This window comes from Hydra vulgaris, chromosome 08 (assembly GCF_038396675.1).
Source record: "Hydra vulgaris chromosome 08, alternate assembly HydraT2T_AEP".
Lineage (NCBI taxonomy): Eukaryota > Metazoa > Cnidaria > Hydrozoa > Anthoathecata > Hydridae > Hydra > Hydra vulgaris.
Genome location: NC_088927.1, coordinates 5431044 through 5446044, shown reverse-complemented (window position 1 = coordinate 5446044; position 15001 = coordinate 5431044). Strand labels below are relative to the sequence as shown.

At 28.4% G+C, this 15001-nt stretch overlaps 1 protein-coding gene across 1 annotated transcript; it reads left to right on the top strand.

Moving 5' to 3' along the window:
- The first annotated feature begins 3096 nt into the window (after positions 1–3096).
- On the top strand, positions 3097–8954 carry LOC136082942 (zinc finger MYM-type protein 1-like). The gene is made up of 6 exons (XM_065802361.1): positions 3097–3232; positions 6227–6346; positions 7085–7200; positions 7379–7439; positions 7588–8387; positions 8460–8954. The coding sequence occupies exons 1-6, from the start codon at positions 3097–3099 to the stop codon at positions 8952–8954; spliced, it is 1728 nt and encodes a 575-aa protein (XP_065658433.1).
- Positions 8955–15001: the final 6047 nt, after the last annotated feature.

Sequence of the window (15001 nt, the reverse complement as noted above, 5' to 3'; positions counted from 1 at the left end):
TGTATGTTGACCATCCTAATAAAACAGGCCACATGATAACTACATATAGAAAGAATAATTCTGCTCCATCACTGATACTATCTACACATCACACTTACGCTTGACACTAACGACAATTTAGAAAAACAAAAGTAAATGACTCTTATGTATCTCGACTAATGTTTATTGTTTTTGTTTATTTTTACAACACTTTACTAATCATTTTTTTTTTTTTTAAGTAATTTTCTACTTTGAGGCTCTTTGTTTTTCACTGGACATCTGTCCTTTTGTACTTTTATCTCACTCTGCTAAACTTTTTTTAACTTATTGTTCACCTCTAAGGCGTTCACTGCTCGGTGCAGCTTCACTAAAATGCTTTGCATTAACAACGTAAATTTAAAAAAGTCAAGTCAAAGAAGTGTATCTTTTGCTTGTGGATCTTTATTTTTTTATGTTTTTGGTTGAAATATTTAAAGAATATTCAAATATTCCGGAAATTTTGAACAAAATTTCCGGAAATTGTTAACCCTCGTTTTGAACACTACTTTAATCAAAATATACAATTTAAATGGTATATCTCAATTTTAAAACAATAATGTTGAAGAAAATGTGAATGAGCCATAACCTCAAATCATCGATAATCAGTAGGAGAATGTAGATCAAATCAGAATCAAAAAGCGTAATCAGGATCAAATAGCGTAATCAGGTTCAAATAGCGTAATCAGGATCAAATAGCGTAAGTATTGAGGATATTATATCTGAAATACTTTAGAAATTAGTAATAATTCATAAATGGTGTGCGGTACTTTATTAAAAAGCAATTATGGTATATTAGATCCTGCAGCTTGGCCTGTTGAAATCAGCAAAAGCTGTTGGCCTGTTGAAATCAACAACAAACAAAGGATGTTTTGATAGAGCACAAGGGCGTATCCAGCATTTTTCGGTCTTTGAGATGGCTAACTTCTAGACATGGAGCAAACTCCATTTATATGTTTATACTTATGTCAAATAAGGATGCTTTGTGAAAAAATTGCAATGATTGGAGTCTGGGAACAAAAAACTTAAAACTTTTTGCCCCCCTGCTCCAAATGAGAGCAACAAGTTGATAAAATATTTTTTGTACTATTCTTAATTAGATTTATAATTATCGATAAACTTTAAGTTTCGTAGAATAATATTTTAGCGTTCAAAAAATATGACCATATAAAGTTTGAACCCCCTCAATTTGATGGGGTTACATTAAAGTGAAGTGAATTTTCTGATTATACGCATACGGGAGTAAAAAACAGCGCAGTATCGGCGAACAGCTATGCGGGAAAGCGAATTAAAAATACCTGTTATACAAAATTGATCATATTTATTGTTTATTAATTAGTCAAATTATTCAGTCACAAACCCTCAAAAGCAGTTTTTATAAATCTTATTATAAAATAAAAATTTAGGGCAAAAATAAAACCATCGGTGTTTGTAATTACTCTACATACGTGGAGTAATTCCGAACTCACCGTGGGGTAATCAAAAACACTGTTTTGCAGTAACGAATAAAATGCTAATTGTAATAATTAATAGGTAAAAATTATACTATGTAACAACAGCAACAAAAGGAGTGGTTTTATATCCATAGTAGCTACAACAGGTTACTCAAGAAAAAAGTTGCATAAAGTTATCAGAAAAAGGTAGGATCAAATTATTGTGAACAAAAATCGCAGCTTCATTACACTACTGCACATCTGGAACTGAGCATGGGGTTCCCTCTCAGCAGGTAAAAAGAAATTGTCGATTTATTTTTCTATCTGTTTACTGTTTTGACTGTTTTTGGATTTACCATGCGTTTGCCATTACTCCACTCTCCCTTACGGTTATCTGAACATGAATCTTTTAAGGAACATCTTGAATTAGCGTATAAATGGCAAATTCTAGAATTTAACACTAAACACAGAACAGGAATAGATCATCTTAATAAAGGTGTGTTCGAAGAAAAACGAAGATGGCGGATAATTTTGAAATGTATCGTAAAAGCAGTATTATTTTTAAGTGAACGAAATTTTTTAGGGGGTGGCAACGAAAACCTCTATGAGCCGAATAAAAGTAAACCATCAAAATACTTTTCTATAATAATAAATTCTACATCGGATTTTTGAAAAAAAGACCAGTTGTTCATCACTATTCACTACGTTAAAGTAGCGGAGCAAAAGCCAAGTGTTTAAAAAAGTTTCTTAAACTTTGTAAATGTAATGTCATCAACCGGAGAAAATTTAGCATACGTTCTTATTGAGGAATTAAAAATATTAGGAATCAAAACTGCTCATTGCAGAGGTCAGTTGTATGACAACGCAAAAAAAATGAAAGGAGAACTTAAGGGAGTGAAAAGTAAAATTTTAGTCAAACAACAAAACATGGTATATGCCGTGTGGTGGACACAAGTTGTAAATGATAGTGTTAAAAACAGTAGCGGACTGGCCTGGTGTGCCACTATTCTATAGCACAGTGAGCCGGTACCTGCTTAAACGTTTTGGGCCTCAAGCAAAAATATCTATAATTTTATATTTGCACTTTTTTTTTATTATCTTTTATTATAATTTATAATATAATATAAACTATTGTTATATTGGACGTGGCCGTTTCCCGTTAACACATAGACACATAGTATAAAATATTAAAATATAAATAGACATCAAAATTCAAAACAAACAAAAATATTTTGTTTCTGCGAACGTTATCGTCTTATCGGATATCGGTATTATATCATAATTATATGACAATATCAATATAAGCCATGGATAGCAACGTATTTACGTATCAATAATCTATAAATAAATACGAACAATATATTTTGTGTGTGTGTGTGTGTGTGTGTGTGTGTGTGTGTGTGTGTGTGTGTGTGTGTGTGTGTGTGTGTGTGTGTGGTTGTGGTCAGTGGGTGGTACCGTGGTGGTGTATATCAGGAAGAAACTGACTACAACTGCCGGAACAATTATTAACTTAATAATAATTTGTTGATGAGAATTACCTATACTGTTTGTCGTACATTTACCGGAAAGTACAATAAGTGCATTGACCTAACGAGTATAATATAAGATACGACTACGGACTAATAGTCAATTCTAAAAAATAAAAATGAATAAAGTTAAAACTAATCGTAAAGGAGGAGCGGAAAAAATTAGAGATAAACGAATTGCCGAACTGAAAGTAGACGATAATTCGTCTGACTTTTTTCCCCGTGAACTTTGGGAAGTCAGACGAGAAAACTTTGGTTATTTAAAAAAATTAATAACGGCGAAAAATATTTACGCTTAGCAGGTTTAAGGACGGGGGTAATAAACTTTTTAAAAACCAATTATCAACTATTTTCAACAAATTATCAACAATTTTATCAAATTTAAGATACGTCAAATATATCTTATTAACCCGTATTTTTAACTTATATATATGTATATTTATATATGTATGTATATGTTCATGTGTGCGTATACATATATATATATATATATATATATATATATATATATATATATATATATATATATATATATATATATATATATATATATATATTTATATATGTTACACATTTTTTTGTAACAATGACTTTTATTATTATTATTACTATTATTAATGTTAAATTTTGATAAATACTAGTGTTGTTTAGTGTTGTCCTTATTATTATTGTTTTATATCATTATATAAATATATTCCTAATAATTACTTTAAATTTTATTATTATTAATATCAATTTAATTTGTATTTACTTTTATATTATCAGTTATTACTAATAATATTTTTATATTATTACTCATATTATTATTAACCTGCTATTATTACTAAAATTATTTTTATTTATAGTTATTATTTATATTATTGTTGTTGGTTTTATTTTCGTGGTTAACATCGTTATATAACTTTTACAGTTACTATTATTTCTTCCTTTTCTTACAATTATCACCTTTTATCTGACTTTACTTTTCTTTTTATTATCAGTATTTATTATAATAAAATTTGATAGGTGTTTACTTGAGATTAGTATCATTACTATTTGTAAATATCCTTGGTGTAAGATCTTTTATTCAGAATAAATTTGATTTGATTAGATAAGAATGTATTCTTGATCTTTCATTCAACTCAAAAGCGGAGAAACAGCTAAAACTTTATTATTGCACATCTTAATACATATTCATATCGAATACTATCAGGCGCTTGTCTTTCTCTTAACAAATTTAAAGTGAAGGTAAAAAAGGGTAGACATTGAAACACAAATGATTTTTCACTGCCTGTTGGTTGGCAAACGAAACAATCTACGCAATTGCTGAGAGCTATTATAGATTATTTTTTGTAATCCTTCAAAGATTTAATACAAAGTAACTCACAAACTACTTAAATGCATACTCTAAATTATCCTTTTCGCTTGTCTTAATAAAATAAATTTTAGCGCATTTTAAAAATAAAACCCCCCGAAACATTACGATATTTCATAAAGATCAAAGCAAAGCCGCAGGAACATATTTGTTCCGGTACGCATATTTACATACTCCACAAGGCGATAGCACACATGCGCCCGCGCACGATTTTTCGTACTTTTTTATAAAGAAACATATTTTTAAATTTTTGAAGAACTTACTGTACCTATATATTGTTTTCTTTCTGACTATATTACTAAAACAAAAAAAAATTTGAAACTCATAATTAGAATATTTATTTTTCATTGAAAGCAATAAATCTTAATGAAATTGAAATTGAAATAAAAATAATGAAATTTGGCTTTAAATATATCCCAAGATAGAGCAAACGCCAAAAGTCATGGAGAAGGGCATTAATTACATTCAACTTTTCTTTTAAAATAAACCCTCACGATCTTTGTATAGTTGTGTACTTTAATTAAAAAAATGTTATTCTAATATACTTACGTGTTCTTTGATTACTATACATTTATAAAGCGACACTTCAAATGTAAACACAAAGGTAAATAAAGTATAGTATATAGTACGTAATTTAAAAATATGTTTCTTTATAAAAAAGTACGAAAAATCGTGCGCGGGCGCATGTGTGCTATCGCCTTGTGGAGTATGTAAATATGCTTCCGGTACTCAACGCGGTTAGTGCATGTACTGGAAAATACACGAATTTTGCGTTTTTATAAAAAGGTTATGTTTCGCTGCATTTTTTTAACCCGAATAATTTTTAGAAAAAAAATTTTTTTTTTTCTTCTAGCGCTTTAGTTTGTCTAAAATCAAACAAAGTTAAATTTTTTTTTAATTACTCAAGTTTAGATATAAAATTTTGCTTTATAGTTGATGGACCATATTTTGGTATAAAATAGCGCTGCTCTCAATCAAGATAAAACATTAAACTGAGAAAACAACTTTTTCAAATAAGTTTTAAGTTATATGTTTAATTTCTAACCAGCCATATGTCTGCAAACATATTAAAGGTCGAAAAAAATTAGTTATTTCAAGTTTAAAATCTGTTTTTTCCATTTTATATGAAAGTTTTTATTAGTATGAGTGTGAAGAACACACAAATTGACATACGACTAGTTAGACTTTTAAAGTTAAACCTCTTAAGGTTTATTTAAAAGTCTAAGCTCAAAATTCAAACATTACTGTGATGTGAGCCATCCCTATTTTATAATGCCATTAAACTATTTAAATAAAATTCCGGTCTTTAAATTATCATAGATTAATATATATTTTTTATTTGAATATACATATTTTTTATTTTTTTGTAGAAAATATATATACATATTTTCATACTCCATCGCAAAAGATATGTTAAGTTTTAAACAATATATATAGATATTGTTTAAACTTAACATATCTTTCAAAACTTAACATATCATATTATTTAAAAACAAATGTTGCAGACCGGAAAAAAAATATGTTTGTTATCACCGAGAACAAACCAGACAAAAAAGTTTGAGAACTTGCATTAACGGCGTTGAGTAGAAGATAAATTGCATTAGCGCAAAAACCAAAGTTTCCTCGTCTGACTTCCCAAAGTTCACGGGAAAAAAAAAGTCAGACGAAACATCGTCTAAACTGAAAGCAGCAGGAAGTCATCCAAAACAAAAGAAATTACAATTTTGTTCAACTATCAATACACGAAGTGGTAAGTTTATAAGTTTATATAATTCAATTCTGAGTGGGTATGTTATAGATAGTATATGTATATAAAGAATAAATATATATGAAGACATGAAGTACCTTAAGTTCTTAAGTACCTATTTTAATTTATATTGCATTAACATTTTTAGATAACTTTAATGATGATACATCGGAATTCGAAATAAAAACAAATATTCCTATATTTTCAAGTGTAAGTATTAAAGTATATTATATACCTACCACCAGTCTTGTTAAGTATTCGAATACTTGTATTTAAATTTTAAATTATTTTAAATACTTTTCAAATTCTTTCAACAAAATACAAAACAAAGTATTTTTTAATATTTAAAAAATACTTTGTTTTGTATTTTTATTCGAGAATACTAAATACTTTTATTCTAATGTTCAACTCGAAATTCCAATGACCAATTTTTCGTAATATACTAATTTAAATTTTGTTTCTAAAGTATTATTATTTAATGTTAATAGTTTTGACTTATGAGAATTCATAAATAGGTTTCCCAAAACACAAGCAGATAACAAAATTACTGAAACCCCCATCTGCTCCTCTCTACAATGGCATACGGGACACTTGTACTTACTACTTATTAAAGAATTATATTTAGTCATTGAAACATTTATAAATAAGTTTAAATATCTATACATTTGCATATCGTGTTAATTATATATTATATATTAATAATTATTAATAAAAATAACATTTATAATATGCAATTTATTGAACTAAAAAAATATATTTGTTAAGTATTTTGAATATTTTTAAAAAGTATTTGTATTTATATTCAAATACATTTGAAAAGTATTCTTAACAAGACTGCCTACCACATTAAAATATATTAAATGTAAATAAAGAAAAAATTTACACAAAGGTATTTTTTATAAAAACCTAGCTATACACTTTTATTTTAATATTGTGTTGTAGACTATTGAATAAAAAAACTTATGTTTCTTATGCAAAATAACTTATATTGGAATTATCATTACAGATCCTGTATGTACTAGTACATCTACTGTGCATGATTCCAATAACTTAAACATCAATGAAAAATGTTTGGAATTAGTAATAGAATCTGATGAAACGAAAAATCCTACATTTTTTAGTGTGAGTACAAAGTATTAAAGTACCTTATATACCATATTAAAATACATAAAATGTAAATAAAAAAAAAATGTACACAAAGATATTTAAAAAAACTAATACTTTTAAATAAATTTGTGTTGTAGTCTTGTAGACTATAAAATACAAAAAACTTATGTTTCTAATTGTTTGATTGCATTAGGTAGAAGATATTATTATACGTTCTAATATCAATATCAATAGTATCATAGATGATGAGACAGGTATTATGAATAGCAGTATTGGAAAAACTGGTTCTGATTTTATTTCGGTTTGTATATCGACTTATTGCCATTTTAATTAGATAGTTTACCCATTAAATTTATATGAGATTTTTTTTTTTGTGGGAAAATTATGGTTATACTATACAAGTTGATTTAAAATTTCCGACAAATCCTAAAAATTTAACCGTGGTTCAAAAATTGGAGTTTGTTAATACAATTCACCCTTGTCAACCTAAGTTTTTAGAAAATGTAGCTTGGTCTCTTCACAAAATATATAATCGAACAGACCTAAAAGGTAATTTAATACCAAGAAAATGGTTGACTGTAAAATGTAAAGGCAATAATTATGTAGAAGCTGTTTATTGCACAATTTGGATGGTATTCAGTTCTTCAGCTAGTAATTTTTGTTCTGGATGTACAAATTTCAAAAATATATATGCCACCATTGAATCACATGAAAATAGTCAAGTTCATGGTTTAGCTGTGGAAGCATATATTTTAGCATCCAATAATTACAATATTGAAAATTCTGTGAATATAAATATGATGAATTTAAAAAAAAAACAAGCACTTGAACGTATTCATGTTTTAGAGCAAGTTTTTGAAATTGTTAAGCTTTTGGGGAAACAAAATCTCCCTTATAGAGGTTCAGGTTCATCTGAATCTTTATATAATATTAACTGTGAGAATATTAACTATAATAGAGGAAACTTTTTAGAACTCTTAAAGTTTACAGCCAAGCGAGATTCAATTTTAAATGACTATTTGACAGTTGCAATTGAAAGTAGTAAAAAGCGCAAAGAAAATATTTCTAATAATTCTAAAAGAAGAGGATCTTTAGTAACAATGCTCTCTAAGAATACAGTTAATAAAGTTATCTTAGCTATATTAGAGTTAATAAGAAGAAAAATTAAAGGTGAATTGGGAGATAAACAATTTAGTATACAAGTATGTTATTTGAAAATTATATTTTTTTTCTATATGTGTATATAACACATATTTTAAATATTTTGTTCATAGGTAGGCAGCACACAAGATATAGGGTCTACAGACCAAGCTGCTGTTTGTATACGATATGTTTTTAAATCTGAAGTAAAGGAACGTCTCTTTGCTGTATTAGAAGTAAAAAATTCTTCTGGAAAAGGCATATATAAATTATTAAAAAAATATTTTGATGACCATTTGATTAATTTTAAAAACATTGTTGGTGAGTCTTTTGATGGTGCTGCTAATATGCGAGGAGATTTCAATGGACTTCATGCGTACATAAAAAAAGAAAATAAAAATAGTATTTACATATGGTGTTATGCACATATTTTGAATTTATGCATTTGTGATACTTGTGATAATAAAGATGCTATTAAACTATTTGGATTATTGAATCGTCTATCAACATTCTTCTCAGACTCTTACAAAAGAATGAATGCTTGGAAAGAACAACAGGAACAACTAGGAACTGGTCAGAATAAATTAAGAAAACTTCAAAAAATTGGTGAAACCCGATGGTGGTCATGAGAAAAAGCATTAAAATGGGTTTTCAGTGGTGCTGACTGTTTATATCCAGTTGTTCTTAGTGCTCTTAACTTTGTTACCACATCAAGTAAATTTGATCTAAAGTCTTTATCCGAGGCCTCGTCTTTAATAGAAAATTTATGCAATTTTAAAACCATATGTACAGCTCATGTATTTTTAAAAATGTTTATTACTGTTGGTTCAACGTCAACTTATTTACAAACTAAAAGTTTAGACCTCCTTGCTGCATGGGAAATGGTCAAAACAACTTTTAAAAAAATAGATAAAATTAATTTTGATGATGTTTTGTCAGAATCAGAAAAATTTTTTCGGATATGAATACCAAGTTAACAACTGTTAAATTACCTGAAGATATGATTGTCGAATCCGAGTTTAAGCAAAACAGAATAAGACGTACAAAGCGAATGTTTGACGAAATATGTAGCGATGAATCACCAATAAATCCCAAACAAAAATTTAAGGTTGAAGTATTCCTGTGTATTATTGATCAACTAAAAACTAGCCTGTCAGAGAGATTTATATACAAGTTTAATTGTTGACATGCAATATCTTTTACCAAAACATTTTAAGGATTTGAAGTCAGATGATCTTCCAGAGTCAGCGTTACAAAAATTGTCTACTTTGGCGTCAGTAGACCATCCATTGTTAATTGCTGAATTAGAACATTTTGCAAGTATTTACAATAGTGTTAAACAACCGCTGAACAAATCCAATCGTAAAATATATAATAGCATTGATGGCAATAGCCATGAAAAAGATGATGGGATTAATGATAATTTATATGAACTTTCCACTGATATCAGGACAGGTAAAATAAAAAACAATTTAGGTAGGTTGTAACTTAAACCTAGGTATATAAACAAGTATAACTAAAAACTTAATAGGTAATTCATTTTTTTTTAGGATGTGACAAGTCTATGAGAGAAAATGATAATGGACATAATCGTGATTCTTGTCTCTTGTGTGTTCACAAACTAATTTATTCGCTTAATATGCATTCTACTTTATACGCTAATCTTTTTACTGCCATAGAATTTGTATTAACACTGTCCGTGAGTCAAGTAAATTGCGAGCGTGTTTTTAGTAAATTGAAAATAATTAAAAATCGTTTACGTTCTTCTCTTGGAAATGAACACTTGGAAGCATTTCTCCTTATGACAGTTGAAAAAGAAATTTTAGACGAAATTGAATTTGAAGACATACTTGAAATAGTAAAGAGTTCATCACCGTTAATGTCTAAGCTGTTGTCAAAATATTAATTATGTCAATTTATATTAACTGCACCTAACTATCTAAGTACCTATAAGGGCATAAGGCCGTAAAGTATCATTACTTTTATTTTTTTTAATTATGTTTTATGTTATATCAAATTTATCGCATTGATTAAATTATTATGTATTTATGTTATGTTTTCATACTAATTTATACAAGATTTTAGCAAAAGTTATGTTGATGACAATACCAACTATTTAGATATTGTACAACAACATAAATATAATAATGGTATAAAAACCATTAACATATTCATAACATTCAGTAATTATTATTTTGTATAAAAGATAATTTGGCCTTCGACCCACAAAGTTTATAAAGGCCCGTAGGGCCTTTATAAACTTTGGGGCCGCTAATGAACTTGGAATAGTGGGCTGAACCGTTCCCAGTCCGCCCCTGGTTAAAAACACTATTAAAAGTCAGAATTATTTTAATACATTAAATAATTTTCATCAACAAAGCAATGGGCTATTCAAGTAAAATATTTAAAAGTTGACTTGAAGTCGCCAAAGAATACTCGATGCGAAAATTGCTTCAAAAGTATAAATGCAATTATATACAAGATAAAAGAAATCTATCTTGCGCTAAATGAAATTAAAAATAGCCACCCAGATTGTAAAAATCATGTCTTTCTAATAAAACAAAAAACTCTTATGAATTTTATTGTGCTCACAACAATTCGGTATGACTAGTTATCAAAGCTTCACATTTGAAGCAAACTGATTCATCGAAAAGATATGAAAAGATTCTTCAAAGTAATCAAAAAAAAGTACTAAAAAACAATGTGCCTTAATAATTTGTAAAACACAAAGCACTTCTAAAAAAAAAGGGTATTTGAAAGGTGAGAAATGTTGTGGAGGTAACAATTGCAAGATACGGCTAACTGGTTTTCTGCAGCTAACATGTGTGCAGAAAATTCCCAATGTTTTTTATTGGGAAATCAAACAAACACAGTTGCTTTAAAGAAATTAAAAGTACACCATGCAAAAAATGATCTGGTCATGCAAAAAATGATCTCTAAACTATTTTAGGAATAGGTCAGAGAAAATGACAAAAACTTTGCCTTAAAGTTATTGATAATTATTAAAGTTAGCATTGGTTATTGATAACTGCACCACCCATCCAAATATTGAGAATTTAAAATTGGTCACACTCTACCTTTTCCCCCAAATATAGTTTTATGTTTGCAGCCAATGGATCAAGGAGTCATACGATCGTTGAAATGCAAGTATCAAACTAATTTAATTAATAAGATTATAAATGCCATTGATAATGAAAAAAATATGTTTTCAATCTCTATACTTGATGCTATGAAAATACTTATTCATTCTTTGAACAAGTATTTTCATCACACATATACTTTATAATTGATAAAGAAATACAACTAGAAGAAAGAAACGAAACAACTGATGAAACAGTGACAAAGAAGTTTGTAAAGCAATAGATACCCCTTGTTAATTTTTCGATGTTTACTTATAGTGCTAAAACTAGAAGAGTAACTTAGAATGCTTCAAAGCTGTTTGAAAAGGAATTATGCGACTCACTAAAACAAACATCAAATTCGGACTTTTTTCTTTTATAGTATATATTATACACCATATATCACCCCCTGTTGATTTTTCAATAAAAACAAAATTTTGTATACTTAAATTTAGATTTTTTGCCTCAATTTTTTTTTTTATACTGAATTTATATCAAAAAACATTTTTATAACAAGAAATTAATATTCTTATACTTAAAACAAAAATTATCCACAAGTCAAAAAGTGTATCACCCCCTAATCATTTTTTAACTTTTCTGTTGTTTAAATTAGTAAAATTGCAGAAAATAAGCCAAAAACAATCAAATTTGATTGATAGTTTGCTAAAAAATTAGTTATTCTAACTAATTTTATAGCAAAGTTTGTTTTCTTTTTAGGTTCTTAATAAGAAAATAATTGCGAAAAGATATGAAACTTATGATTCAGTAAAAAAACTGATCCTGGGACACTACGAAAGTGAAAAAAGATATAAAACTATTTCTAAAATAGTCCATGTTAAGCCTAATAGTGTAGGTAATATCATTAGAAAATATAAAAAAATGGGTACTGTTAAAAATTTTCAAAGAAAAGGACGCCCAACTAAGACTACCCAACGCATTGATAGAGAAATCATTCGAAAAGTTGAACAAGATTGAGGATTATCTGCACCAAAGCTTGCGAAAGTTATAAAAACATATCATGGTTTAACTGTAAATCCTCAAACTGTTCGCAATCGCTTGAAAAATTGAGGCTTTGTAGGTAGAGTTGCTCCAAAAAAGCCTTTTTTGAGTAAAAAGAATCAAAAAAAAAAGATTGGCTTGGGCTAAGAAACATTCAAAGAGTTTTTTGGTCCGATGAAACAGAAATATGTTTGTTTGGTTCTGATGGTATCATACGCAAATCGAGAAAAAACGCCTAAATCCTAAATGTATGAGACCAACTGTCAAGCATGGGAGAGGTATATATATAATAATAATAAGCCACTGTCTGAACATACTTTTTCCTTCTAAATATATTGGCTCACTTTGGGATTAATGTGAGCCATAAATGTAAGCATAGTTCCGAAAAATTAGACAATTTTGAGTTATGATAATTTTGGGGAATATTTTTGAAGTTTTCAACTATTTGTGTTTTTTCTCAAATATTTATGTGTAAAAAATTTTCTAGAATACTTATTTACAAACCAATTTTCAAGTCTTCAAGTCGATTGTTTACAGAAATTTTAACACCACAACTTCCACAATTTTTGATTAAAAGCTTATCTTTTTGCAAATAAATTTTTTATTTTTTTAAATTTGTCACACTTCTTACTTTAACTTTTTTTTATAGTCTTTATAAAGAAAGTAAAACCAAGTTGGATGTTTTTATTATAATGTTGAAGTGTGTCCTTCCCTCAAAGAGTTACAAGTAATAAAACGACAAAATCTCAATTGTATAAGTCTTAAAAAAAGATTTTTGATTTCAATATATATTGGTAACATACTAATTTGTAAAATTACTCTGAAGAAAGTATACAATAATCTGACTTCTTTGCATTTCTCTTGTATTCGGTTCTGTTTTGGTTTTTAGCCAGAATAAAGTTATGCCTTTTCAACCGTCTATAAACATTTTTAAAAGCTTCAGACGTGTGTTATACAGTTCTTTCTACCGATTGAGAATTGTTTGGGAGATCAGTAAGAGAGACTTTATAACCAGTTTGAATGGCTGATGGTAACTTATTTGAAGAAACAAAAACTGAAGTAGGAGGCTCAACTATTGAAGAAACCTATTGTATATGTATTGAAGAAACCTCAATTAAGTCTGTCCAAACATAAGCCTTGAAGTTCAAGGGAATAACTGTCTTAGCTATGATTTAGGCTTGAAATCTGGATCAATATCCCTGGATAACCTAATCTGCAGAGTTTGATTAAGAGCACAATTTTTTTACAACTTTTACATCATCTAGTATCATAGCATAAAGAAAGTTTTCTTGACAGCAGTAGTAGGAGTTACCCTGAAGATTTTTCAATACAATCTTTTGAGATTTGCTATCCCGTTTATTGACTAACTGTATTGTTTTATGAAGAAGCCTTGGTGCATCTTTGTAATGCTGTAAATTTTTTTGCAACAAACTACATAGGACAGTAAATCTAGATTATGAACTTTGTGATGCAGTTTAAATCATGTGTGGGTATATCAGTTCTTGCATAAATCATCATAATTCTTAAAGCCACCGTGCATGAAAAACTGGCCCAGGTTTCTTGTTAGCTTATTTTGTAGAAATGGAACCTTTAGCTATTCCAATACAATACTCATAAAGTTTACGCTGGTCTGTACTTAAATCACAAACAATTTCGGTATTCACATACAACTCTATCTCAGATTCAATGGGAACAAATTGAATTAAAGGTTGTTCATGCATAAGTATGTTAGATGTTTGTTCACCAATAGGGCCTTTATACTTTTAGGGTCATTTATTTTTCCATCTATTTCAGATATAATATGATGGAGCTGTAGTTCACACTGGTGAAGCAAACAACCTACTAAATAAATGCTATGTTTCAAAAGCTTTTCTAATTGGAAAGCTAAACCTACACCAGTGTTAGAACATGTATTGTCAAGAACAAATGCTTCTAAACTTTCAACACTACCATATTCAGTTAGGACATTTAATGTTACTAAAGCCATTGTACTACCTTTACCATTTTCTATTACAACATAGGTCAAATAATTACCAGAAAAAGGAAATAATTTTCTCAAGTAAAAATGAGATAATGTTCGTCTTTGGTGGTTCGATACAAGACAGTGTCTTCATTATTCTTGTATTTCATTTCATGAACTAATGAATTTTTGTCTTTTTTTCCACCTGCACCAATCACTTTCAGTTGTAAAACTTCTTGACGGTGATTAGATGCAAATTAGCCACTTGTGCATTTTCACAAAATACCTTATATTCAGTTATTATCTGAGATTTTTTATTATAAATCACTATTCTATAGTCTATTAACGCAGCTGTTGCTAATACAGCTGTAGCAGCATCACTAACTTCATATCTTATTGCAACCTAAGCCAAATTAGTTAAGTCTGTGTAGTTTCTTTCAATAACTATTTGCCCTTCAAATCGTCACTTTTAGCTGTATCTAAATTTGAGGATTCAACACTAAAACTATCTTCTGAACCAACTTCTGATGTTGTTTGAATATTTCTCTGTCTAAATTGCTTTCAAGTGGCATCTTTTTTCTCTCTAATAAACTTTTTT

Coding starts and splice junctions, on each gene's coding strand:
- LOC136082942 (XM_065802361.1), top strand. CDS start 3,097: ATGAATAAAGTTAAAACTAATCGTAAAGGAGGAGCGGAAAAAATTAGA. Junction 3,233..6,226: donor AGTCAGACGAGAAAACTTTG/GTTATTTAAAAA, acceptor TAACATTTTTAG/ATAACTTTAATGATGATACA. Junction 6,347..7,084: donor TGTTAAGTATTCGAATACTT/GTATTTAAATTT, acceptor TTATCATTACAG/ATCCTGTATGTACTAGTACA.